The 25389-nt window shown below is 48.6% G+C and overlaps 1 protein-coding gene across 1 annotated transcript in view; it reads left to right on the top strand.

The window, feature by feature from the left end:
- LOC309584137 (uncharacterized protein) overlaps positions 1–25389 on the top strand; it is a gene marked incomplete at both ends in the record, with an annotated part of 143092 nt that overhangs the window by 116616 nt on the left and 1087 nt on the right. The window contains 6 exon segments of the mRNA XM_082300078.1: positions 6290–6389; positions 14527–14680; positions 16501–16648; positions 22672–22766; positions 24652–24747; positions 24839–24940. Of these exon segments, the coding sequence (XP_082156204.1) occupies positions 6290–6389; positions 14527–14680; positions 16501–16648; positions 22672–22766; positions 24652–24747; positions 24839–24940 (695 nt within the window).

The raw sequence follows: 25389 nt of genomic DNA, 5'->3' as shown, positions 1-25389 counted from the left end.
TGGTTCGGGGCATTTCTGGGAACTTTTCCGGAATTTTCTGGGAATTTTGGGGTGGTTCGGAGCATTTCTGGGAATTTTTCCGGAATTTTCTGGGAATTTTGGGGTGGTTCGGGGCATTTCTGGGAATTTTTCCGGAATTTCTGGGAATTTTTGGGAGTTTTGGGGGCATTTCTAATGGGATTTCAGGAATGCTGGGGTGTTTCGGGGCATTTCTGGGAATTTTTCCGGAATTTTCTGGGAATTTTGGGGTGGTTTGGGGCATTTCTGGGAATTTTTCCGGAATTTTCTGGGAATTTTCGGGAGTTTTGGGGGCATTTCTAATGGGATTTTGGGAATGCTGGGGTGGTTTGGGAATTTCTGGGAATTTTTCCAGAATTTTCTGGGAATTTTCAGGAGTTTTGGGGGCATTTCTGATGGGATTTCGGGGATTTTCAGGGAATTTTGGGGTGGTTCGGGGCATTTTGGGAATTTTTCCGGAATTTTCAGGGAATTTTGGGGTGGTTTGGGGCATTTCTGGGAATTTTTCCGGAATTTTCTGGGAATTTTTGGGAGTTTTGGGGGCATTTCTGGGAACTTTTCCGGAATTTTCTGGGAATTTTGGGGTGGTTCGGGGCATTTCGGGGAATTTTTCCGGAATTTTCTGGGAATTTTTGGGAGTTTTGGGGGCATTTCTGATGGGATTTCGGGGATTTTCGGGGAATTTTGGGGTGGTTCGGGGCATTTCTGGGAATTTTTCTGGAATTTTCTGGGAATTTTGGGGAGTTTTTTGGGCATTTCTGATGGGATTTCGGGAATGCCAGGGTGGTTTGGGGAATTTCTGGGAATTTTCGGGAGGTTTTTGGGAGTTTTGGGGGCATTTCTGATGGGATTTCGGGGATTTTCAGGGAATTTTGGGGTGGTTCGGGGCATTTTGGGAATTTTTCCAGAATTTTCTGGGAATTTTGGGGGCATTTCTAATGGGATTTCGGGAATGCTGGGGTGGTTTGGGGAATTTCTGGGAATTTTTACAGAATTTTCCGGGAATTTTCGGGAGTTTTGGGGGCATTTCTAATGGGATTTCGGGAATGCTGGGGTGGTTCGGGGCATTTTTGGGAATTTTCCGGAATTTTCGGGGAATTTTGGGGTGGTTTGGGGCATTTCTGGGAATTTTTCCGGAATTTTCTGGGAATTTTTGGGAGTTTTGGGGAATTTCTAATGGGATTTCAGGAATGCTGGGGTGGTTCGGGGCATTTGGGGAATTTTTCCGGAATTTTCGGGAATTTTGGGGGCATTTCTATTGGGATTTCGGGAATGCCGGGGTGGTTTGGGGAATTTTGGGAATTTTTCTGGAATTTTCTGGGAATTTTGGGGTGGTTCGGGGCATTTCTGGGAATTTTTCCGGAATTTTCTGGGAATTTTGGGGTGGTTCGGGGCATTTCTGGGAATTTTTCCGGAATTTTCTGGGAATTTTGGGGTGGTTCGGGGCATTTCTGGGAATTTTTCCGGAATTTTCTGGGAATTTTCAGGAGTTTTGGGGGCATTTCTAATGGGATTTCGGGAATGCCAGGGTGGTTTGGGGAATTTTTCCGGAATTTTCTGGGAATTTTTGGGAGGTTTTTGGGAGTTTTGGGGCATTTCTGATGGGATTTCGGGGATTTTCAGGGAATTTTGGGGTGGTTTGGGGAATTTCTGGGAATTTTCCCGGAATTTTCTGGGGATTTTCGGGTGTTTTGGGGGCATTTCTAATGGGATTTCGGGAATGCCGGGGTGGTTTGGGGAATTTTGGGAATTTTTCCGGAATTCTCTGGGAATTTTGGGGGCACTTCTAATGGGATTTCGGGAATGCCGGGGTGGTTTGGGGCATTTTGGGAATTTTTCGGGAATTTTCTGGGAATTTTCGGGAGATTTTTGGGAGTTTTGGGGAATTTCTGATGGGATTTCGGGGATTTTCGGGGAACTTTGGGGTGGTTCAGGGCATTTCTGGGAATTTTCTGGGAATTTTCTGGGAATTTTGGGGTGGTTCGGGGCATTTCTGGGAATTTTTCCGGAATTTTCTGGGAATTTTGGGGTGGTTCGGGGCATTTCTGGGAATTTTTCCAGAATTTTCTTGGAATTTTGGGGTGTTTCGGGGCATTTCTGGGAATTTTTCCGGAATTTTCTGGGAATTTTGGGGTGGTTCGGGGCATTTCTGGGAATTTTTCCGGAATTTTCTGGGAATTTTGGGGTGGTTCAGGGCATTTCTGGGAATTTTTACAGAATTTTCTGGGAATTTTTGGGAGTTTTGGGGGCATTTCTCATGGGATTTCGGGGATGCCAGGGTGGTTCAGGGCATTTTTGGGAATTTTTCCGGAATTTTCGGGGAATTTTGGGGTGGTTCGGGGCATTTCTGGGAATTTTTCCGGAATTTTCTGGGAATTTTTGGGAGTTTGGGGAATTTCTAATGGGATTTCGGGAATGCCGGGGTGGTTTGGGGCATTTTGGGAATTTTTCCGGAATTTTCTGGGAATTTTGGGGTGGTTCGGGGAATTTCTGGGAATTTTTCCGGAATTTTCTGGGAATTTTTGGGAGTTTGGGGAATTTCTAATGGGATTTTGGGAATGCCGGGGTGGTTCGGGGCATTCTGGGAATTTTTCCAGAATTTTCTGGGAATTTTGGGGGCATTTCTAATGGGATTTCGGGAATGCCGGGGTGTTTTTGGGAATTTTTCTGGAATTTTCTGGGAATTTTTGGGAGTTTTGGGGGCATTTCTGGGAACTTTTCCGGAATTTTCTGGGAATTTTGGGGGCATTTCTAATGGGATTTCGGGAATGCCGGGGTGTTTTTGGGAATTTTTCTGGAATTTTCTGGGAATTTTCGGGAGTTTTGGGGGCATTTCTGATGGGATTTCGGGAATGCCGGGGTGGTTTGGGGAATTTTTCCGGAATTTTCTGGGGATTTTCGGGAGTTTTGGGGGCATTTCTGGGAACTTTTCCGGAATTTTCTGGGAATTTTGGGGTGGTTCGGGGCATTTCTGGGAATTTTTCCGGAATTTTCTGGGAATTTTGGGGTGGTTCGGGGCATTTCTGGGAATTTTTCCGGAATTTTCTGGGAATTTTCGGGAGTTTTGGGGGCATTTCTAATGGGATTTTGGGAATGCCGGGGTGGTTTGGGGAATTTCTGGGAATTTTTCCGGAATTTTCTGGGAATTTTCGGGAGTTTTTGTGGAGTTTTGGGGGATTTCTGATGGGATTTCGGGGATTTTCAGGGAATTTTGGGGTGGTTTGGGGAATTTTGGGAATTTTTCCGGAATTTTCAGGGAATTTTGGGGTGGTTCGGGGCATTTCTGGGAATTTTTCCGGAATTTTCTGGGAATTTTCGGGAGTTTTGGGGGATTTTCTAATGGGATTTCGGGGATTTTGGGGTGGTTTGGGGAATTTCTGGGAATTTTCGGGAGTTTTTTGGGAGTTTTGGGGGATTTCTGATGGGATTTTGGGAATGCCGGGGTGGTTTGGGGAATTTTTGGGAATTTTCGGGAGTTTTTGGGGAGTTTCAGGGAATTTCTAATGGGATTTCGGGGATTTTTGGGGAATTTTGGGGTGGTTTGGGGAATTTGGGGGTGTTTTTGGGAATTTCTGGGAATTTTTCCGGAATTTTCTGGGAATTTTCGGGAGTTTTTTGGGAGTTTTGGGGCATTTCTGATGGGATTTCGGGGATTTTCGGGGAATTTTGGGGTGGTTTTGGGAGTTTTTGGGGAGTTTTTTGGGAGTTCAGGGGGATTTCGGATGGGATTTCGGGGATTTTCTGGGGATTTCAGGGATTTTCTGGGAATCTTGGGGTGGTTCGGGGCATTTCTGGGAATTTTTCCGGAATTTTCTGGGAATTTTCGGGAGGTTTTTGGGAGTTTTGGGGGCATTTCTCATGGGATTTCGGGGATTTTCGGGGAATTTTGGGGTGGTTTTGGGAATTTTGGGAGTTTTTTGGGAATTTTGGGGAATTTTTGGGGAATTTCTGGGAATTTTTTTTGAATTTTGGGAGAGTTTCAGGAAGTTTTCTGAGAATTTTTCGGGAATTTTGGGGAGTTTTTTGGGAGTTTTGGGGCATTTCTGATGGGATTTCGGGGATTTTCGGGGAATCTTGGGGTGGTTCGGGGCATTTCTGGGAATTTTTCCGGAATTTTCTGGGAATTTTTGGGAGTTTTAGGGGAATTTCTAATGGGATTTCGGGAATGCCAGGGTGGTTTGGGGCATTTTGGGAATTTTTCCGGAATTTTCTGGGAATTTTCGGGAGTTTTGGGGGCATTTCTGATGGGATTTCGGGGATTTTCAGGGAATTTTGGGGTGGTTTTGGGAATTTTGGGAGTTTTTTGGGAATTTTCTGGGAATTTTTGGGAGTTTTTCGGGAGTTTTGGGGATTTTCTAATGGGATTTCGGGGATTTTCGGGGAATTTGGGGTGGTTTGGGGGATTTTGGGAGTTTTTTGGGAATTTTGGGGAATTTTTCGGGAATTTTGGGGAATTTTTTGGGAATTTTGGGGGAGTTTCAGGGATCTTCTGAGAATTTTTCCGGAATTTTCTGGGAATTTTTGGGGAGTTTTGGGGGATTTCTGATGGGATTTCGGGGATTTTCTGGGAACTTTGGGGTGGTTTGGGGAATTTCTGGGAATTTTTTCCGGAATTTTCTGGGAATTTTTTGGGGAGTTTTGGGGAGGTTTTGGGGGAATTTCATTGGAATTTTGGGAGGTTCCTGGTGGGATTTTGGGGGGATTTCTTTGGAATTTTGGGGAATTTCTTTGGATTTGGGAGGTTCCTGGTCAGATTTCCAGGAATTTCTGTGGAATTTTGGGAAGTTCCTGATGGGATTTTGGGGGAGTTTCTTTGGAATTTCGGGGAATTTCATTGAAATTTGGAGGTCCCTGCTGGAATTTTGGGGAAATTCCTTTGGATTTGGGGGCTTCCAGCTGGAATTTTGGGGAATTTCATTGAAATTCGAGGGGTTCCAGCTGGAATTTTGGCCAATTTCGTTGGAATTTTGGGCAATTTCATTGGAATTTTGGGCAATTTCATTGGAATTTTGGGCAATTTCATTGGAATTCGAGGGGTTCCTGCTGGAATTTTGGGCAATTTCATTGGAATTTTGGGCAATTTCATTGGAATTTTGGGCAATTTCATTGAAATTTGAGGGGTTCCTGCTGGAATTTTGGGGAATTTCATTGGAATTTTGGCCAATTTCATTGGAATTTTGGGGAATTTCATTGGAATTTTGGGCAATTTCATTGAAATTCGAGGGGTTCCTGCTGGAATTTTGACCAATTTCAGTGGAATTTTGGCCAATTTCATTGGAATTTTGGGCAATTTCATTGAATTTTGGACAATTTCATTGAAATTTGAGCGTTTCCTGCTGGAATTTTGACCAATTTCATTGGAATTTTGGACAATTTCATTGGAATTTTGGGCAATTTCATTGAATTTTGGGCAATTTCATTGGAATTTTGGGGAATTTCATTGGAATTTTGGGCAATTTCATTGAAATTCGTGGGGTTCCTGCTGGAATTTTGGGCAATTTCATTGGAATTTTGGGCAATTTCATTGGAATTTTGGCCAATTTCATTGGAATTTTGGCCAATTTCATTGGAATTTTGGGCAATTTCATTGAAATTCGTGGGGTTCCTGCTGGAATTTTGGGGAATTTCATTGGAATTTTGGGCAATTTCATTGAAATTCGAGGGTTTCCTGCTGGAATTTTGACCAATTTCATTGGAATTTTGGGCAATTTCATTGAAATTCGAGGGGTTCCTGCTGGAATTTTGGGCAATTTCATTGGAATTTTGACCAATTTCATTGGAATTTTGGGCAATTTCATTGAAATTTGAGGGTTTCGTGCTGGAATTTTGGGCAATTTCATTGGAATTTTGGGCAATTTCATTGAAATTTGAGGGTTTCCTGCTGGAATTTTGGGCAATTTCATTGGAATTTTGGGCAATTTCATTGGAATTTTGGGCAATTTCATTGGAATTCGAGGGGTTCCTGCTGGAATTTTGGGCAATTTCATTGGAATTTCGGCCAATTTCATTGGAATTTCGGCCAATTTCATTGGAATTTTGGGCAATTTCATTGGAATTTTGGACAATTTCGTTGAAATTCGAGGGGTTCCTGCTGGAATTTCGACCCAATTTCATTGGAATTCCCCAAAAACCTTCGCTCCCCCCTGGAATTTTCCCATTTATTCCATTTCTGGGGGGTTTTTTTTCCCGTGGCTCTTCTTCCCCCTGGGGGGTTTTTTTTTTTGAATTCTCCCTTTCCCGGCCGTCCCAAAATCGCCGTTTTTTGCCCCAGGAGTGGTGTCCCTGTGGAGCCCCAGCGTTGGCGAGCCCGTGGGGCGGCTCCTGGCCCAGCGCGGCTCCGTGCGCGGCCTCGCCGCCGACGCCTCGGGAAGGTCCCGAAGCCCGGAATTCCCAGCGGAGACGGGGGGGATTTGGGGGAATTTGGGGAATTTGGGGGGATTTGGGGGGATTTGGGGGGATTTGGGCGGATTTGGGTGGATTTTGGGGGATTTTGGGGGGATTTGGGTGGATTTTGGGGGGATTTGGGGCAGATTTTCATGGATTTTGCGGGATTTTGGGGTGGATTTGGGTGGATTCTGTGGGATTTTGGGGTGGATTTGGGTGGATTCTGTGGGATTTTGTGGGGTTTTGGTGGATTTTGGGGCAGATTTTCAGGGATTTTGCAGGATTTTGGGGTGGATTTGGATGGATTTTGGGGGGATTTGGGTGGATTTTGGGGGATTTGGGGGGATTTTGGGGGGATTTTGGGGGATTTTGGGGGATTTGGGCGGATTTGGGTGGATTTTGGGGGATTTTGGGGGGATTTGGGTGGATTTTGGGGGATTTTGGGGGATTTGGGCGGATTTGGGTGGATTTTGGGGGATTTGGGCGGATTTGGGTGGATTTTGGGGGGATTTGGGTGGATTTGGGGTGGATTTGGGTGGATTTTGGGGCAGATTTGGGTGGATTTTGTGGGGTTTTGGTGGCTTTTGGGGCAGATTTTCATGGATTTTGCGGGATTTTGGGGTGGATTTGGGTGGATTCTGTGGGATTTTGGGGCAGATTTGGGTGGATTTTGTGGGGTTTTGGTGGATTTTGGGGCAGATTTTCAGGGATTTTGCAGGATTTTGGGGTGGATTTGGATGGATTTTGGGGGGTTTGGGTGGATTTTGGGGGATTTGGGCGGATTTGGGGGGATTTTGGGGGGATTTGGGTGGGTTTTGGGGGATTTTGGGGGGATTTGGGTGGATTTGGGGTGGATTTGGGTGCATTCCGTGGGGTTTGGGTGGATTTGGGGTGGATTTGGGTAGATTTTGGGTGGATTCTGTGGGATTTTGTGGGATTTGGGTGGATTTTGGGGCAGATTTTCATGGATTTGGGGTGGATTTTGGGGTGGATTTGGATGGAGTTTGTGGGATTTGGGTGGATTTGGGGGCAGATTTGAGTGGATTCTGTGGGATTTTCATGGATTTTGCGGGATTTTGGGGCAGATTTGGGTGCATTCTGTGGGATTTGGGGTGGATTTGGGGTGGATTTTGGGGGGTTTGGGTGGATTTTGGGGGGTTTGGGTGGATTTTGGGGGATTTGGGGTGGATTTTGGGGGGTTTGGGTGGATTTTGGGGGATTTTGGGGGGAATTTGGGTGGATTCTGTGGGATTTTGTGGGGTTTTGGTGGATTTTGGGGCAGATTTTCAGGGATTTTGCAGGATTTTGGGGTGGATTTGGATGGATTTTGGGGGGATTTGGGTGGATTTTGGGGGATTTTGGGGAATTTGGGGGGATTTTGCGGGATTTTGGGGGATTTGGGTGGATTTTGGGGCAGATTTGGGTGGATTTTGTGGGGTTTTGGTGGGTTTTGGGGCAGATTTTCATGGATTTTGCGGGATTTTGGGGTGGATTTGGATGGAGTTTGTGGGATTTGGATGGATTTGGGGTGGATTTGGGGTGGATTTGGGTGGATTTTGGGGGATTTGGGGGGATTTGGGGGGGATTTTGGGGGGATTTGGGTGGATTTGGGGGGATTTTGGGGGGATTTGGGTGGATTTTGGGGGATTTTGGGGGATTTGGGCGGATTTGGGTGGATTTTGGGTGGATTCTGTGGGATTTTGTGGGATTTGGGTGGATTTGGGGGCAGATTTGGGTGGATTCTGTGGGATTTTCATGGATTTTGCGGGATTTTGGGGCGGATTTGGGTGCATTCTGTGGGATTTGGGGTGGATTTGGGGTGGATTTTGGGGGGTTTGGGTGGATTTTGGGGGATTTGGGGTGGATTTTGGGGGGTTTGGGTGGATTTTGGGGGATTTGGGTGGATTTTGGGGGGATTCTGTGGGATTTTCATGCATTTTAGGGCAGATTTTGATGGATGTGGGGGGATTTGATGGGATTTTTTGGGATTTTGGGGGGGATTCTGTGGGATTTTGTGGGATTTGGGTGGATTTTGGGGCAGATTTGGGTGGATTTTGTGGGGTTTTGGTGGGTTTTGGGGCAGATTTTCATGGATTTTGCGGGATTTTGGGGTGGATTTGGATGGAGTTTGTGGGATTTGGATGGATTTGGGGTGGATTTGGGTGGATTTTGGGGGGATTTTGGGGCAGATTTGGGTGGATTTTGTGGGGTTTTGGTGGCTTTTGGGGCAGATTTTCATGGATTTTGCGGGATTTTGGGGCGGATTTGGGTGGATTTGGGTGGATTTAGTGGAATTTGGGTGGATTTTGGGCAGATTTGGGTGCATTCCGTGGGGTTTGGGTGGATTTGGGGTGGATTTGGGTGGATTCTGTGGGATTTTGGGGGGATTTGGGGGGATTTGGGGGATTTTGGGGGGATTTGGGGGGATTTTGGGGGGATTTGGGGCAGATTTTCATGGATTTTGCGGGATTTTGGGGTGGATTTGGGTGGATTCTGTGGGATTTTGGGGTGGATTTGGGTGGATTCTGTGGGATTTTGTGGGGTTTTGGTGGATTTTGGGGCAGATTTTCAGGGATTTTGCAGGATTTTGGGGTGGATTTGGATGGATTTTGGGGGGATTTGGGTGGATTTTGGGGGATTTGGGGGGATTTTGGGGGGATTTTGGGGGATTTTGGGGGATTTGGGCGGATTTGGGTGGATTTTGGGGGATTTTGGGGGGATTTGGGTGGATTTTGGGGGATTTTGGGGGATTTGGGCGGATTTGGGTGGATTTTGGGGGATTTGGGCGGATTTGGGTGGATTTTGGGGGGATTTGGGTGGATTTGGGGTGGATTTGGGTGGATTTTGGGGCAGATTTGGGTGGATTTTGTGGGGTTTTGGTGGCTTTTGGGGCAGATTTTCATGGATTTTGCGGGATTTTGGGGTGGATTTGGGTGGATTCTGTGGGATTTTGGGGCAGATTTGGGTGGATTTTGTGGGGTTTTGGTGGATTTTGGGGCAGATTTTCAGGGATTTTGCAGGATTTTGGGGTGGATTTGGATGGATTTTGGGGGGTTTGGGTGGATTTTGGGGGATTTGGGCGGATTTGGGGGGATTTTGGGGGGATTTGGGTGGGTTTTGGGGGATTTTGGGGGGATTTGGGTGGATTTGGGGTGGATTTGGGTGCATTCCGTGGGGTTTGGGTGGATTTGGGGTGGATTTGGGTAGATTTTGGGTGGATTCTGTGGGATTTTGTGGGATTTGGGTGGATTTTGGGGCAGATTTTCATGGATTTGGGGTGGATTTTGGGGTGGATTTGGATGGAGTTTGTGGGATTTGGGTGGATTTGGGGGCAGATTTGAGTGGATTCTGTGGGATTTTCATGGATTTTGCGGGATTTTGGGGCAGATTTGGGTGCATTCTGTGGGATTTGGGGTGGATTTGGGGTGGATTTTGGGGGGTTTGGGTGGATTTTGGGGGGTTTGGGTGGATTTTGGGGGATTTGGGGTGGATTTTGGGGGGTTTGGGTGGATTTTGGGGGATTTTGGGGGGAATTTGGGTGGATTCTGTGGGATTTTGTGGGGTTTTGGTGGATTTTGGGGCAGATTTTCAGGGATTTTGCAGGATTTTGGGGTGGATTTGGATGGATTTTGGGGGGATTTGGGTGGATTTTGGGGGATTTTGGGGAATTTGGGGGGATTTTGCGGGATTTTGGGGGATTTGGGTGGATTTTGGGGCAGATTTGGGTGGATTTTGTGGGGTTTTGGTGGGTTTTGGGGCAGATTTTCATGGATTTTGCGGGATTTTGGGGTGGATTTGGATGGAGTTTGTGGGATTTGGATGGATTTGGGGTGGATTTGGGGTGGATTTGGGTGGATTTTGGGGGATTTGGGGGGATTTGGGGGGGATTTTGGGGGGATTTGGGTGGATTTGGGGGGATTTTGGGGGGATTTGGGTGGATTTTGGGGGATTTTGGGGGATTTGGGCGGATTTGGGTGGATTTTGGGTGGATTCTGTGGGATTTTGTGGGATTTGGGTGGATTTGGGGGCAGATTTGGGTGGATTCTGTGGGATTTTCATGGATTTTGCGGGATTTTGGGGCGGATTTGGGTGCATTCTGTGGGATTTGGGGTGGATTTGGGGTGGATTTTGGGGGGTTTGGGTGGATTTTGGGGGATTTGGGGTGGATTTTGGGGGGTTTGGGTGGATTTTGGGGGATTTGGGTGGATTTTGGGGGGATTCTGTGGGATTTTCATGCATTTTAGGGCAGATTTTGATGGATGTGGGGGGATTTGATGGGATTTTTTGGGATTTTGGGGGGGATTCTGTGGGATTTTGTGGGATTTGGGTGGATTTTGGGGCAGATTTGGGTGGATTTTGTGGGGTTTTGGTGGGTTTTGGGGCAGATTTTCATGGATTTTGCGGGATTTTGGGGTGGATTTGGATGGAGTTTGTGGGATTTGGATGGATTTGGGGTGGATTTGGGTGGATTTTGGGGGGATTTTGGGGCAGATTTGGGTGGATTTTGTGGGGTTTTGGTGGCTTTTGGGGCAGATTTTCATGGATTTTGCGGGATTTTGGGGCGGATTTGGGTGGATTTGGGTGGATTTAGTGGAATTTGGGTGGATTTTGGGCAGATTTGGGTGCATTCCGTGGGGTTTGGGTGGATTTGGGGTGGATTTGGGTGGATTCTGTGGGATTTTGGGGGGATTTGGGTGGATTCTGTGGGATTTTGGGGGGATTTGGGTGGATTTTGTGGGGTTTTGGTGGGATTTTGGGGCAGATTTTCAGGGATTTTGCAGGATTTTGGGGTGGATTTGGATGGATTTTGGGGGGTTTGGGTGGATTTTGGGGGATTTGGGGGGATTTTGGGTGGATTTTGGGGGATTTTGGGGGGATTTGGGTGGGTTTTGGGGGATTTTGGGGGGATTTGGGTGGATTTGGGGTGGATTTGGGTGCATTCCGTGGGGTTTGGGTGGATTTGGGGTGGATTTGGGTAGATTTTGGGTGGATTCTGTGGGATTTTGTGGGATTTGGGTGGATTTTGGGGCAGATTTTCATGGATTTTGCAGGATTTTGGGGTGGATATGGATGGAGTTTGTGGGATTTGGGTGGATTTGGGGGCAGATTTGGGTGGATTTGGGGTGGATTCTGTGGGATTTTCATGGATTTTGCGGGATTTTGGGGCAGATTTGGGTGCATTCTGTGGGATTTGGGGTGGATTTGGGGTGGATTTTGGGGGGTTTGGGTGGATTTTGGGGGATTTGGGGTGGATTTTGGGGGGTTTGGGTGGATTTTGGGGGATTTTGGGGGGAATTTGGGTGGATTCTGTGGGATTTTGTGGGGTTTTGGTGGATTTTGGGGCAGATTTTCAGGGATTTTGCAGGATTTTGGGGTGGATTTGGATGGATTTTGGGGGGATTTGGGTGGATTTTGGGGGATTTTGGGGAATTTGGGGGGATTTTGCGGGATTTTGGGGGATTTGGGTGGATTTTGGGGCAGATTTGGGTGGATTTTGTGGGGTTTTGGTGGGTTTTGGGGCAGATTTTCATGGATTTTGCGGGATTTTGGGGTGGATTTGGATGGAGTTTGTGGGATTTGGATGGATTTGGGGTGGATTTGGGGTGGATTTGGGTGGATTTTGGGGGATTTGGGGGGATTTGGGGGGGATTTTGGGGGGATTTGGGTGGATTTGGGGGGATTTTGGGGGGATTTGGGTGGATTTTGGGGGATTTTGGGGGATTTGGGCGGATTTGGGTGGATTTTGGGTGGATTCTGTGGGATTTTGTGGGATTTGGGTGGATTTTGGGGCAGATTTTCATGGATTTGGGGTGGATTTTGGGGTGGATTTGGATGGATTTTGTGGGATTTGGGTGGATTTGGGGGCAGATTTGGGTGGATTCTGTGGGATTTTCATGGATTTTGCGGGATTTTGGGGCGGATTTGGGTGCATTCTGTGGGATTTGGGGTGGATTTGGGGTGGATTTTGGGGGGTTTGGGTGGATTTTGGGGGGTTTGGGGTGGATTTTGGGGGGTTTGGGTGGATTTTGGGGGATTTGGGGTGGATTTTGGGGGGTTTGGGTGGATTTTGGGGGATTTGGGTGGATTTTGGGGGGATTCTGTGGGATTTTCATGCATTTTAGGGCAGATTTTGATGGATGTGGGGGGATTTGATGGGATTTTTTGGGATTTTGGGGGGGATTCTGTGGGATTTTGTGGGATTTGGGTGGATTTTGGGGCAGATTTGGGTGGATTTTGTGGGGTTTTGGTGGGTTTTGGGGCAGATTTTCATGGATTTTGCGGGATTTTGGGGTGGATTTGGATGGAGTTTGTGGGATTTGGATGGATTTGGGGTGGATTTGGGGTGGATTTGGGTGGATTTTGGGGGGATTTTGGGGCAGATTTGGGTGGATTTTGTGGGGTTTTGGTGGCTTTTGGGGCAGATTTTCATGGATTTTGCGGGATTTTGGGGCGGATTTGGGTGGATTTGGGTGGATTTAGTGGAATTTGGGTGGATTTTGGGCAGATTTGGGTGCATTCCGTGGGGTTTGGGTGGATTTGGGGTGGATTTGGGTGGATTCTGTGGGATTTTGGGGGGATTTGGGTGGATTCTGTGGGATTTTGGGGGGATTTGGGTGGATTTTGTGGGGTTTTGGTGGGATTTTGGGGCAGATTTTCAGGGATTTTGCAGGATTTTGGGGTGGATTTGGATGGATTTTGGGGGGTTTGGGTGGATTTTGGGGGATTTGGGGGGATTTTGGGTGGATTTTGGGGGATTTTGGGGGGATTTGGGTGGGTTTTGGGGGATTTTGGGGGGATTTGGGTGGATTTGGGGGGATTTTGGGGTGGATTTGGGGTGGATTTGGGTGCATTCCGTGGGGTTTGGGTGGATTTGGGGTGGATTTGGGTAGATTTTGGGTGGATTCTGTGGGATTTTGTGGGATTTGGGTGGATTTTGGGGCAGATTTTCATGGATTTTGCAGGATTTTGGGGTGGATATGGATGGAGTTTGTGGGATTTGGGTGGATTTGGGGGCAGATTTGGGTGGATTTGGGGTGGATTCTGTGGGATTTTCATGGATTTTGCGGGATTTTGGGGCGGATTTGGGTGCATTCTGTGGGATTTGGGGTGGATTTGGGGTGGATTTTGGGGGGTTTGGGTGGATTTTGGGGGGATTCTGTGGGATTTTCATGCATTTTAGGGCAGATTTTGATGGATGTGGGGGGATTTGATGGGATTTTTTGGGATTTTGGGGGGGATTCTGTGGGATTTTGTGGCATTTGGGTGGATTTTGGGGCAGATTTGGGTGGATTTTGTGGGGTTTTGGTGGGTTTTGGGGCAGATTTTCATGGATTTTGCGGGATTTTGGGGTGGATTTGGATGGAGTTTGTGGGATTTGGGTGGATTTGGGGTGGATTTGGGGTGGATTCTGTGGGATTTTCATGGATTTTGCGGGATTTTGGGGCGGATTTGGGTGGATTTAGTGGAATTTGGGTGGATTTTGGGTGGATTTGGGTGCATTCCGTGGGGTTTGGGTGGACTTTGGGTGGATTTGGGCGGATTTAGTGGGATTTGGGTGGATTTTGGGTGGATTTGGGCGGATTTAGTGGGATTTGGGTGGATTTTGGGTGGATTTGGGTGGATTTAGTGGGATTTGGGTGGATTTTGGGCGGATTTGGGTGGATTTGGGGGGATTTTCATGGATTTTGGGGTGGATTTTGTGGGTGGATTTGGGGTGGATTTTGGAGCAGATTTGGGTGGATTTGGGTGGACTTTCATGGATTTTAGGGCAGATTTTGATGGATTTTGTGGGATTTTATGGGATTTTTTGGGGTGGATTTTGGGGGATTTGGGGGGATTTTGGGTGGAGATTTTGGTAAATTTGAGTGGATTTTGTGGGATCTGGCTGGGATTTTCTGGGATTTCACTGGGATTTTCTGGGATTTGGCTGGGATTTTCTGGGATCTCGTGGGAATTTGATGGATTTTTCTGGGATTTCACTGGGATTTTCTGGGATTTGGCTGGGATTCTGGGGGATTCGGGATGGACGAGGCGGGATCTGGCTGTATTTCCGTGCCTTTCCGTGGGATTCCTCGGGATTTTCGGGGATTTTTTGTGGATTCCCCCCCTCCCCTCCCCCTCCAGGTTCGTGGCCACGTCGGGCTTGGACCGGAAGCTCCGGATTTTCGACCTCCGGAATTTTGGGCTGCTGCAGGAATGGGGGCTCCCGGCGGGGGCTGCACACCTGGAATTCAGCCAGAGGGGGCTCCTGGCGGCCGCCTGCGGGGACCAGGTGCAGGTGAGAGCCCCAAATCCACCCCAAACACCCCCAAAATCACTCGAAATCCATCACAATCACCCCCAATCCACCCAAAATCACTCAAAATCCATCACAATCACCCCAAATACCCCCAAAATCAACCCAAATCCACCCAAAATCACTCGAAATCCATCACAATCACCCCAAATCCACCCAAAATCCATCAAAATCCATCACAATCACCCCAAATACCCCCAAAATCAACCCAAATCCACCCAAAATCACTCGAAATCCATCACAATCACCCCAAATCCACCCAAATACCCCCAAAATCCACCCAAAATCAACCAAAATCCCCCCAAAATCACCCAGAATCACTCAAAATACCCTCAAAATCCATCAAAATACCCCAAAATCCACCCCAAAATCACTCAAAAGCCATCAAAATCACCCCAAATCCACCCAAAATACCCCCAAAATCCACCCAAAATACCCCCAAAATCAGCCCAAATCCACCCAAAATCAACCCAAATCCACCCCAAATCCATCAACAACCCCTAAAAATACCCCAAAATCACTCAAAATACCCTCAAAATCACTCAAAATTCCCCCAAATCCATCAAAATACCCCAAAATCCACCCAAAATACCCCGAAAATCACCCAAAATCCACCCAAATCCACCCAAAATGCACCCAAAATCCATCAAAATCACACCAAATCCACCCAAATACCCCCAAAATCAACCCAAACCCACCCAAAATCAACCAAAATCCACCCAAAATCCATCAAAATCACCCCTAAAAATACCCCCAAATCCACCCAAAATCCATCAAAACCCCCTAAAAATACCCCCAAATCCACCCCAAACACCCCCAAAATCACTCAAAATCCATCACAATCACCCCAAATAGCCCCAAAATCAACCCAAATCCAACCAAAATCTATCAAAAACCCCTAAAAATACCCCAAAATCCACCCAAATCCACCCAAAATCCACCCAAAATCACTCAACCTCAAAATCCATCAAAATACCCCCAAAACCCACCCAAAACACCCTCAAAATCCATCAAAATCCTCTCAAAATCCCCCAAAATCCATCAAAATCCCCCCAAATTCCCCCAAAATCCCTTAAAATACCCCCAAAATTCCTCCAAATCCCCCAAAAATCCCTCAAAATCTCCCCAAATCCCTCAAAATCCCCCAAAAATCCCTCCAATATCCCCCCAAATTCCCCAAAATCCCCCCAATCCCCCATATCCCTCCCCAAGCCCCCATTTCCAATCCCAAAGCCCCATTTTTCCCCCCAAAACCCCCATTTCCCCCCCCATTCCCACTTTCCTGACCCCATTCCTGAATTCCCACATTCCCTCATTCCCAAATTCCCTCATTCCCTCATTCCCTCATTCCCAAATTCCCCCATTCCCTCATTCCCTCATTCCCGAATTCCCCCATTCCCCCATTCCCACATTCCCTCATTCCCAAATTCCCCCATTCCCCCGTTCCCCCATTCCCACATTCCCGAATTCCCCCATTCCCCCATTCCCCCATTCCCAAATTCCCTCATTCCCTCATTCCCGAATTCCCCCATTCCCCCATTCCCCCATTCCCTCATTCCCCCATTCCCTCATTCCCACATTCCCAAATTCTCAAATTCCCTCATTCCCCCATTCCCCCATTCCCCCATTCCCAAATTCCCAAATTCCCCCATTCCCCCATTCCCCCATTCCCCCATTCCCCCATTCCCCCATTCCCTCATTCCCCCATTCCCCCATTCCCACATTCCCTCATTCCCAAATTCCCCCATTCCCCCATTCCCACATTCCCAAATTCCCGAATTCCCGAATTCCCTCCTTCCCAGGTGTATCCGGCTCCGCTCTCGGCCCCGGCCCCTCGGCCGCTGCTGCGGCACCGTCCCCCCGCGCCCGCGCTGGCGCTGCGCTTCTGCCCCTTCGAGGACGTGCTGGGAGCCGGGCACGCAGCGGGCTTCAGCAGCATCCTGGTGCCAGGTGGGAATTCCGGGAGGTTTGGGGAATTTTTGGGAATTTTTGGGAATTTTTTGGGAATTTTTAGAGCATTTTTGGGGTTTTCTAGAGCGGATTTCAGTGGATTTGGGGCATTTCTGGGGGGATTTGGGTTTCTGGGAGCCGGGCACGCAGCGGGGTTCAGCAGCATCCTCGTGCCAGGTGGGAATGCCGGGAGGTTTGGGAATTTTTGGGAATTTTTTGGGAATTTTTTGGGAATTTTTAGAGCATTTTTGGGGTTTTTTAGAGCGGATTTCAGTGGATTTGGGGCATTTTGGGGGGGATTTGAGGGTTCTGGGAGCCAGGCACGGAGCGGGGTTCAGCAGCATCCTGGTGCCAGGTGGGAATGCCAGGAATTCCGGGAGGTTTGGGGAATGTTTGGGGATTTTTGGGAATTTTTTGGAAATTTTTGGGAATTTTAAGAGCATTTTTGGGGTTTTTTAGAGCGGATTTTGTGCGGATTTGGGTGGATTTTGGGGGATTTGGGTTTCTGGGAGCCGGGCATGGAGCGGGGTTCAGCAGCATCCTGGTGCCAGGTGGGAATGCCAGGAATTCCGGGAGTTTTGGGAATTTTTGGGAATTTTTGGGGAATTTTTTGGGCATTTTTAGAGCATTTTTGGGGTTTTTTAGAGCGGATTTCAGTGGATTTGGGGCATTTTTGGGGGGATTTGGGTTTCTAGGAGCCGGGCACGCAGCGGGGTTCAGCAGCATCCTGGTGCCAGGTGGAATGCCGGGAATTCCGGGAGGTTTGGGGAATTTTTGGGGATTTTTGGGAATTTTTTGGGAATTTTTAGAGCATTTTTGGGGCTTTTTTAGAGCGGATTTGGAGCAGATTACGGGAATTTTAGGGGTTTTAGGGGTTCTGGGAGGAGGGAATGGATCGGGGTTCAGCAGCATCCTGGTGCCAGGTGGGAATTCTGAGAGTTTTGGGAATTTCTGGGGAATTTTTGGGGATTTTTGGGAATTTTTTGGGAATTTTTTGGGAATTTTTAGAGCATTTTTGGGGTTTTTTAGAGCGGATTTTGTGCGGATTTGGGTGGATTTTGGGGGTTTTGGGTTTCTGGGAGCCGGGCACGCAGCGGGGTTCAGCAGCATCCTGGTGCCAGGTGGGAAGGCCGGGAATTCCGGGAGGTTTGGGGAATTTTTGGGGATTTTTGGGAATTTTTAGAGCATTTTTGGGGCTTTTTTAGAGCAGATTTGGAGCAGATTACGGGAATTTTAGGGGTTTTAGGGGTTCTAGGAGGAGGGAATGGATCGGGGTTCAGCAGCATCCTGGTGCCAGGTGGGAAGGCCGGGAGTTTTGGGAATTTTGGGAATTTTTTGGGATTTTTGGGAATTTTTCGGGAATTTTTCGGGATTTTTTAGAGCATTTTTGGGGGTTTTTAGAGCAGATTTGGTGTGGATTTGGGTGGATTTTGGGGGGATTTGGGTTTCTGGGAGCCGGGCACGCAGCGGGGTTCAGCAGCATCCTGGTGCCAGGTGGGAATTCTGGGAGTTTTGGGAATTTGGGGAATTTTTTGGGAATTTTGGGAATTTTTGGGGAATTTTTTGGGAATTTTTAGAGCATTTTTGGGGCTTTTTAGAGCAGATTTTGTGCGGATTTGGGTGGATTTTGGGGGTTTTGGGTTTCTGGGAGCCGGGCACGGAGCTGGGTTCAGCAGCATCCTGGTGCCAGGTGGGAAGGCCGGGAATTCCGGGAGGTTTGGGGAATTTTTGGGAATTTTTTGGGAATTTTTTGGGAATTTTTTGGGATTTTTTAGAGCATTTTTGGGGCTTTTTTAGAGCGGATTTCAGTGGATTTGGGGCATTTTTGGGGGGTTTTGGGTTTCTGGGAGCCGGGCACGCAGCGGGGTTCAGCAGCATCCTGGTGCCAGGTGGGAAGGCCAGGAGGTTTGGGAATTTTTGGGAATTTTTGGGAATTTTTTGGGAATTTTTTGGGAATTTTTTGGGCATTTTTAGAGCATTTTTGGGGTTTTTTAGAGCGGATTTCAGTGGATTTTGGGCATTTTTGGGGGGTTTTGGGTTTCTGGGAGCCGGGCACGCAGCGGGGTTCAGCAGCATCCTGGTGCCAGGTGGGAATGCCGGGAATTCCGGGAGGTTTTGTGAATTTTTGGGAATTTTTGGGAATTTTTTTGGGAATTTTTAGAGCATTTTTGGGGTTTTTTTAGAGCGGATTTCAGTGGATTTGGGGCATTTTTGGGGGGATTTGGGTTTCTGGGAGCCGGGCACGCAGCGGGGTTCAGCAGCATCCTGGTGCCAGGTGGGAATTCTGGGAGTTTTGGGAATTTGGGGAATTTTTTGGGATTTTTGGGAATTTTTTGGGAATTTTTTGGGAATTTTTAGAGCATTTTTGGGTTTTTTTAGAGCGGTTTCAGGTGAGTTTTGGGGGTTCTGGGAGGTGGAATGGATCGGGGTTCAGCAGCATCCTGGTGCCAGGTGGGAATGCCGGGAGTTTTGGGAATTTCTGGGGAATTTTTGGGGATTTTTGGGAATTTTTTGGGGAATTTTTTGGGCATTTTTAGAGCATTTTTGGGGTTTTTTAGAGCGGATTTTGTGCGGATTTGGGTGGATTTTGGGGGATTTGGGTTTCTGGGAGCCGGGCACGGAGCGGGGTTCAGCAGCATCCTGGTGCCAGGTGGGAAGGCCGGGAATTCCGGGAGGTTTGGGGAATTTTTGGGAATTTTTAGAGCATTTTTGGGGTTTTTTAGAGCAGATTTCAGTGGATTTGGGGCATTTTTGGGGGGATTTGAGGGTTCTGGGAGCCGGGCACGGAGCGGGGTTCAGCAGCATCCTGGTGCCAGGTGGGAATGCCAGGAATTCCGGGAGGTTTGGGGAATTTTTGGGGATTTTTGGGAATTTTTGGGAATTTTTTGGGCATTTTTAGAGCATTTTTAGGGCGTTTTTTGCGGATTTTAGAGCGGTTGCAGGTGAGTTTTGGGGGTTCTGGGAGGTGGAATGGATCGGGGTTCAGCAGCATCCTGGTGCCAGGTGGGAATGCCAGGAATTCTGGGAGGTTTGGGGAATTTTGGGGGATTTTTGGGAATTTTTTGGGGAATTTTTTGGGAATTTTTAGAGCATTTTTGGGGTTTTTTAGAGCGGATTTCAGTGGATTTGGGGCATTTTTGGGGGGATTTGAGGGTTCTGGGAGCCGGGCACGCAGCGGGGTTCAGCAGCATCCTGGTGCCAGGTGGGAAGGCCGGGAATTCCGGGAGGTTTGGGGAATTTTTGGGAAGTTTTTGGGAATTTTTTGGGAATTTTTAGAGCATTTTTGAGCATTTTTTCGGATTTTAGAGCGGTTGCAGGTGAGTTTTGGGGGTTCTGGGAGGTGGAATGGATCGGGGTTCAGCAGCATCCTGGTGCCAGGTGGGAAGGCCGGGAATTCTGGGAGGTTTGGGGAATTTTTGGGGATTTTTGGGAATTTTTTGGGAATTTTTAGAGCATTTTTGGGGTTTTTTAGAGCGGATTTCAGTGGATTTGGGGCATTTTGGGGGGGATTTGGGTTTCTGGGAGCCGGGCACGCAGCGGGGTTCAGCAGCATCCTGGTGCCAGGTGGGAAGGCCGGGAATTCCGGGAGGTTTGGGGAATTTTTTGGGATTTTTGGGAATTTTTTGGGAATTTTTTGGGATTTTTTAGAGCATTTTTGGGGTTTTCTAGAGCGGATTTCAGTGGATTTGGGGCATTTTTGGGGGGATTTGGGTTTCTGGGAGCCGGGCACGCAGCGGGCTTCAGCAGCATCCTGGTGCCAGGTGGGAAGGCCGGGAATTCCGGGAGGTTTGGGGAATTTTTGGGAATTTTTGGGAATTTTTTGGGAATTTTTTGAGCATTTTTAGAGCGGTTTTGTTTTAGAGTGGATTTGGGTGGATTTTGGGGTCATTTGGGTTTCTGGGAGCCGGGCACGCAGCGGGGTTCAGCAGCATCCTGGTGCCAGGTGGGAATGCCAGGAATTCCGGGAGGTTTGGGGAATTTTTGGGGATTTTTGGGAATTTTTTGGGGATTTTTTGGGAATTTTTTGGGCATTTTTAGAGCATTTTTAGGGCGTTTTTTGTGGATTTTAGAGCGGTTGCAGGTGAGTTTTGGGGGTTCTGGGAGGTGGAATGGATCGGGGTTCAGCAGCATCCTGGTGCCAGGTGGGAAGGCCGGGAATTCTGGGAGGTTTGGGGAATTTTTGGGGATTTTTGGGAATTTTTTGGGAATTTTTTTGGCATTTTTAGAGCATTTTTGGGGTTTTTTAGAGCGGATTTCAGTGGATTTGGGGCATTTTTGGGGCGATTTGGGTTTCTGGGAGCCGGGCACGCAGCGGGGTTCAGCAGCATCCTGGTGCCAGGTGGGAAGGCCGGGAATTCCGGGAGGTTTGGGAATTTTTGGGAATTTTTTGGGAATTTTTTGGGGAATTTCTAGAGCATTTTTGGGGTTTTTTAGAGCGGATTTCAGTGGATTTGGGGCATTTTTGGGGGGATTTGGGTTTCTGGGAGCCGGGCACGCAGCGGGGTTCAGCAGCATCCTGGTGCCAGGTGGGAATGCCGGGAATTCCGGGGAGGTTTGGGGAATTTTTTGGGAATTTTTAGAGCATTTTTGAGCATTTTTTCGGATTTTAGAGCGGTTGCAGGTGAGTTTTGGGGGTTCTGGGAGGTGGAATGGATCGGGGTTCAGCAGCATCCTGGTGCCAGGTGGGAATTCCAGGAGGTTTGGGAATTTTTGGGAATTTTTGGGAATTTTTTGGGATTTTTTAGAGCATTTTTGGGGCTTTTTTAGAGCGGATTTCAGTGGATTTTGGGCATTTTTGGGGGGTTTTGGGTTTCTGGGAGCTGGGCACGCAGCGGGGTTCAGCAGCATCCTGGTGCCAGGTGGGAAGGCCGGGAATTCCGGGAGGTTTTGGGAATTTTTGGGAATTTTTAGGAATTTTTTGGGAATTTTTAGAGCATTTTTGGGGTTTTCTAGAGCGGATTTCAGTGGATTTGGGGCATTTTTGGGGGGATTTGGGTTTCTGGGAGCCGGGCACGCAGCGGGGTTCAGCAGCATCCTGGTGCCAGGTGGGAAGGCCGGGAATTCCGGGAGGTTTGGGGAATTTTTGGGGATTTTTGGGAATTTTTTGGGGATTTTTTGGGAATTTTTTGGGCATTTTTAGAGCATTTTTAGGGCGTTTTTTAGAGCGGATTTTAGAGCGGTTGCAGGTGAGTTTTGGGGGTTCTGGGAGGTGGAATGGATCGGGGTTCAGCAGCATCCTGGTGCCAGGTGGGAATGCCGGGAATTCCAGGAGGTTTGGGGAATTTTGGGGGATTTTTTGGGAATTTTTTGGGGAATTTTTAGAGCATTTTTGGGGTTTTCTAGAGCGGATTTCAGTGGATTTGGGGCATTTTTGGGGGGATTTGAGGGTTCTGGGAGCCGGGCACGCAGCGGGCTTCAGCAGCATCCTGGTGCCAGGTGGGAAGGCCGGGAATTCCGGGAGGTTTGGGAATTTTTTGGGAATTTTTGGGGAATTTTTGGGGATTTTTTGGGATTTTTTAGAGCATTTTTGGGGCTTTTTTAGAGCAGATTTGGAGCAGATTACGGGAATTTTAGGGGTTTTAGGGGTTCTGGGAGGAGGGAATGGATCGGGGTTCAGCAGCATCCTGGTGCCAGGTGGGAATTCTGGGAGTTTTGGGAATTTTTGGGGAATTTTTGGGGAATTTTTGGGGTTTTTTAGAGCAGTTTCGGGTGGATTTTGGGGGTTCTGGGAGGAGGGAATGGATCGGGGTTCAGCAGCATCCTGGTGCCAGGTGGGAATTCCGGGAGTTTTGGGAATTTGGGGAATTTTTGGGGAATTTTTAGAGCAGATTTGGGGCAGTTTGGGCTGGATTTGGGCATCCCAAAATCCCCCGAATCCACCAAAATCCCTCCAAAATCCCCTCTAAAATTCCCCCAAATCCCCCCAAAACCCCTCTAAAATCCCCCCAAAAATCCCTCTAAAATCCCCCAAATGCCCCAAAATCCCCAAAATGCCCCAAAAATGCCCCAAATTTGGCCCCCAGGGGCGGGAGAGCCCAACCTGGACGCTCTGGAGAACAATCCCTACCGGAGCCGCCGCCAGCGCCAGGAGTGGGAGGTGAAGGCGCTGCTGGAAAAGGTGAAAATCCCAAAATTCCCACCCAAAATCCATCCCAAATCCATCCCAAATCCATCCCAAATCCATCCCCAAATCCATCCCAAAATCCACCCCAAATCCACCCAAATCCCAAAAGATCCACCCCAAATCCACCCCAAATCCACCCAAATCCACCCAAATCCACCCAAATCCACCCAAATCCATCCCAAATCCACCCAAATCCACCCAAATCCATCCCAAATCCACCCCAAATCCACCCCAAATCCATCCCAAATCCATCCAAAATCCCCCCAAAATCGCCCCAAATCCACCCAAATCCACCCAAATCCATCCCAAATCCATCCCAAATCCACCCCAAATCCACCCAAATCCACCCCAAATCCACCCAAATCCACCCCAAATCCACCCCAAATCCACCCAAATCCACCCCAAATCCACCCAAATCCATCCCAAATCCACCCCAAATCCACCCCAAATCCATCCCAAATCCACCCCAAATCCACCCCAAATCCATCCCAAAATTCCCCCCAAATCCACCCCAAATCCATCCCAAATCCACCCAAAATCCACCCCAAATCCACCCAAATCCATCCCAAATCCACCCAAATCCACCCCAAATCCACCCCAAATCCACCCAAATCCACCCCAAATCCACCCAAATCCACCCCAAATCCACCCAAATCCATCCCCAAATCCATCCCAAATCCATCCCCAAATCCATCCCAAATCCATCCCAAATCCACCCCAAATCCACCCCAAATCCCCCCCAAATCCACCCAAATCCACCCCAAATCCACCCCAAATCCACCCAAATCCACCCCAAATCCACCCCAAATCCATCCCAAATCCATCCCCAAATCCACCCAAATCCACCCCAAATCCACCCAAATCCACCCAAATCCATCCCAAATCCATCCCAAATCCACCCCAAATCCACCCCAAATCCATCCCAAATCCACCCCAAATCCACCCAAATCCACCCCAAATCCATCCCCAAATCCACCCAAATCCACCCAAATCCACCCAAATCCACCCAAATCCATCCCAAATCCATCCCAAATCCACCCAAATCCACCCCAAATCCATCCCAAATCCACCCAAATCCATCCCAAATCCACCCCAAATCCACCCCAAATCCACCCCAAATCCACCCCAAATCCATCCCAAATCCACCCCAAATCCACCCAAATCCACCCAAATCCACCCCAAATCCATCCCAAATCCACCCCAAATCCACCCCAAATCCATCCCAAATCCACCCAAATCCATCCCAAATCCACCCCAAATCCACCCCAAATCCACCCAAATCCACCCCAAATCCATCCCAAATCCACCCCAAATCCACCCCAAATCCACCCAAATCCATCCCAAATCCACCCAAATCCATCCCAAATCCACCCAAATCCATCCCAAATCCATCCCAAATCCATCCCAAATCCACCCAATTCCACCCCAAATCCACCCCAAATCCACCCCAAATCCACCCAAATCCACCCAAATCCACCCAAATCCATCCCAAATCCACCCAATTCCACCCCAAATCCACCCCAAATCCACCCCAAATCCACCCAAAATTCCCCCCAAATCCCCTTTTCTCCCCCATTTTTCCCCATTTTTCCCCCTTTTCTCCCCCAAATCCCCTTTTCTCCCCCATTTTCCCCATTTTTCCCCCATTTTCTCCCCCAAATCCCCATTTTCTCCCCCAAATCCCCATTTTTCCCCATTTTTCCTCATTTTTCCCCATTTCCCCCTTTTTCCCCCATTTTTCTCCCCATTTTTCCCCATTTTTCCCCCTTTTCTCCCCCATTTTCCCCCATTTTTCCCCATTTTCCCCTGTTTTCCCCCCATTTCCCCCCATTTTCCCCCATTTTTCCCATTTTTCCCCATTTTCCCCATTTTCCCGCAGATCCCGGCCGAGCTGCTGACCCCGGATCCGTCGCTCCTCTCCCGCCTCGACGCCGCCGGCCTGGAGCAGAAGCGCCTCGAGCGCCTCCAACGCCTCGTACGGCCCCAAAATCCCGGGATTTCACCCCAAATCCCGCCCCCGGCTCCCGCCCCTCGGCAATTCCATCCCCCCCCCCTCCTTTTTCCAGGGATTCGACCCCGATTCCAAAGGGAAATTCCGGCCCCGGCGGCGGCGCAAGGGGAGGGAGCCGGAGCGGCGGCGGCGGCAGGCGGCGCACGAGGAGCTGCGGGTGCGCGGGGCCGCACTCGGGGGTTCCCGGGAATTTGGGGGGTTCTGGGATTTTGGGATTCCTGGGGATTTTGGGGGTTCTGGGGATTTTGGGGTTCTGGGGATTTGGGGGGTTCCCGGGATTTGGGGGGTTCTGGGATTTTGGGGGGTTTCCTGGGGATTTTGGGGGGTTCCGGGATTTGGGGATTCCTGGGATTTTGGGGGGTTCTGGGATTTTGGGGATTCCCGGGAATTTGGGGGGGTTCTGGGATTTGGGGGGTTCTGGGATTTGGGGGGTTCCGGGATTTGGGGGGGATTCGGGGGTTCCAGGGAATTTTGGGGGGAGGTTTGGGGATTTTGGGGGTTCTGGGGATTTTGGGGGGGTTTGGGGAGTTCCCGGGAATTCGGGGATTCCTGGGAATTTTGGCGGGGGTTTGGAGAATTCCTGGGATTTGGGGATTCCCAGGATTT

Source organism: Coloeus monedula, assembly GCF_965178545.1.
Source record: "Coloeus monedula genome assembly, chromosome: 36".
Taxonomy (NCBI): Eukaryota; Metazoa; Chordata; class Aves; order Passeriformes; family Corvidae; genus Coloeus; species Coloeus monedula.
The sequence above is the reverse complement of the archived record's forward strand: the minus strand, read 5'-3'. Positions and strand labels throughout refer to the sequence as shown.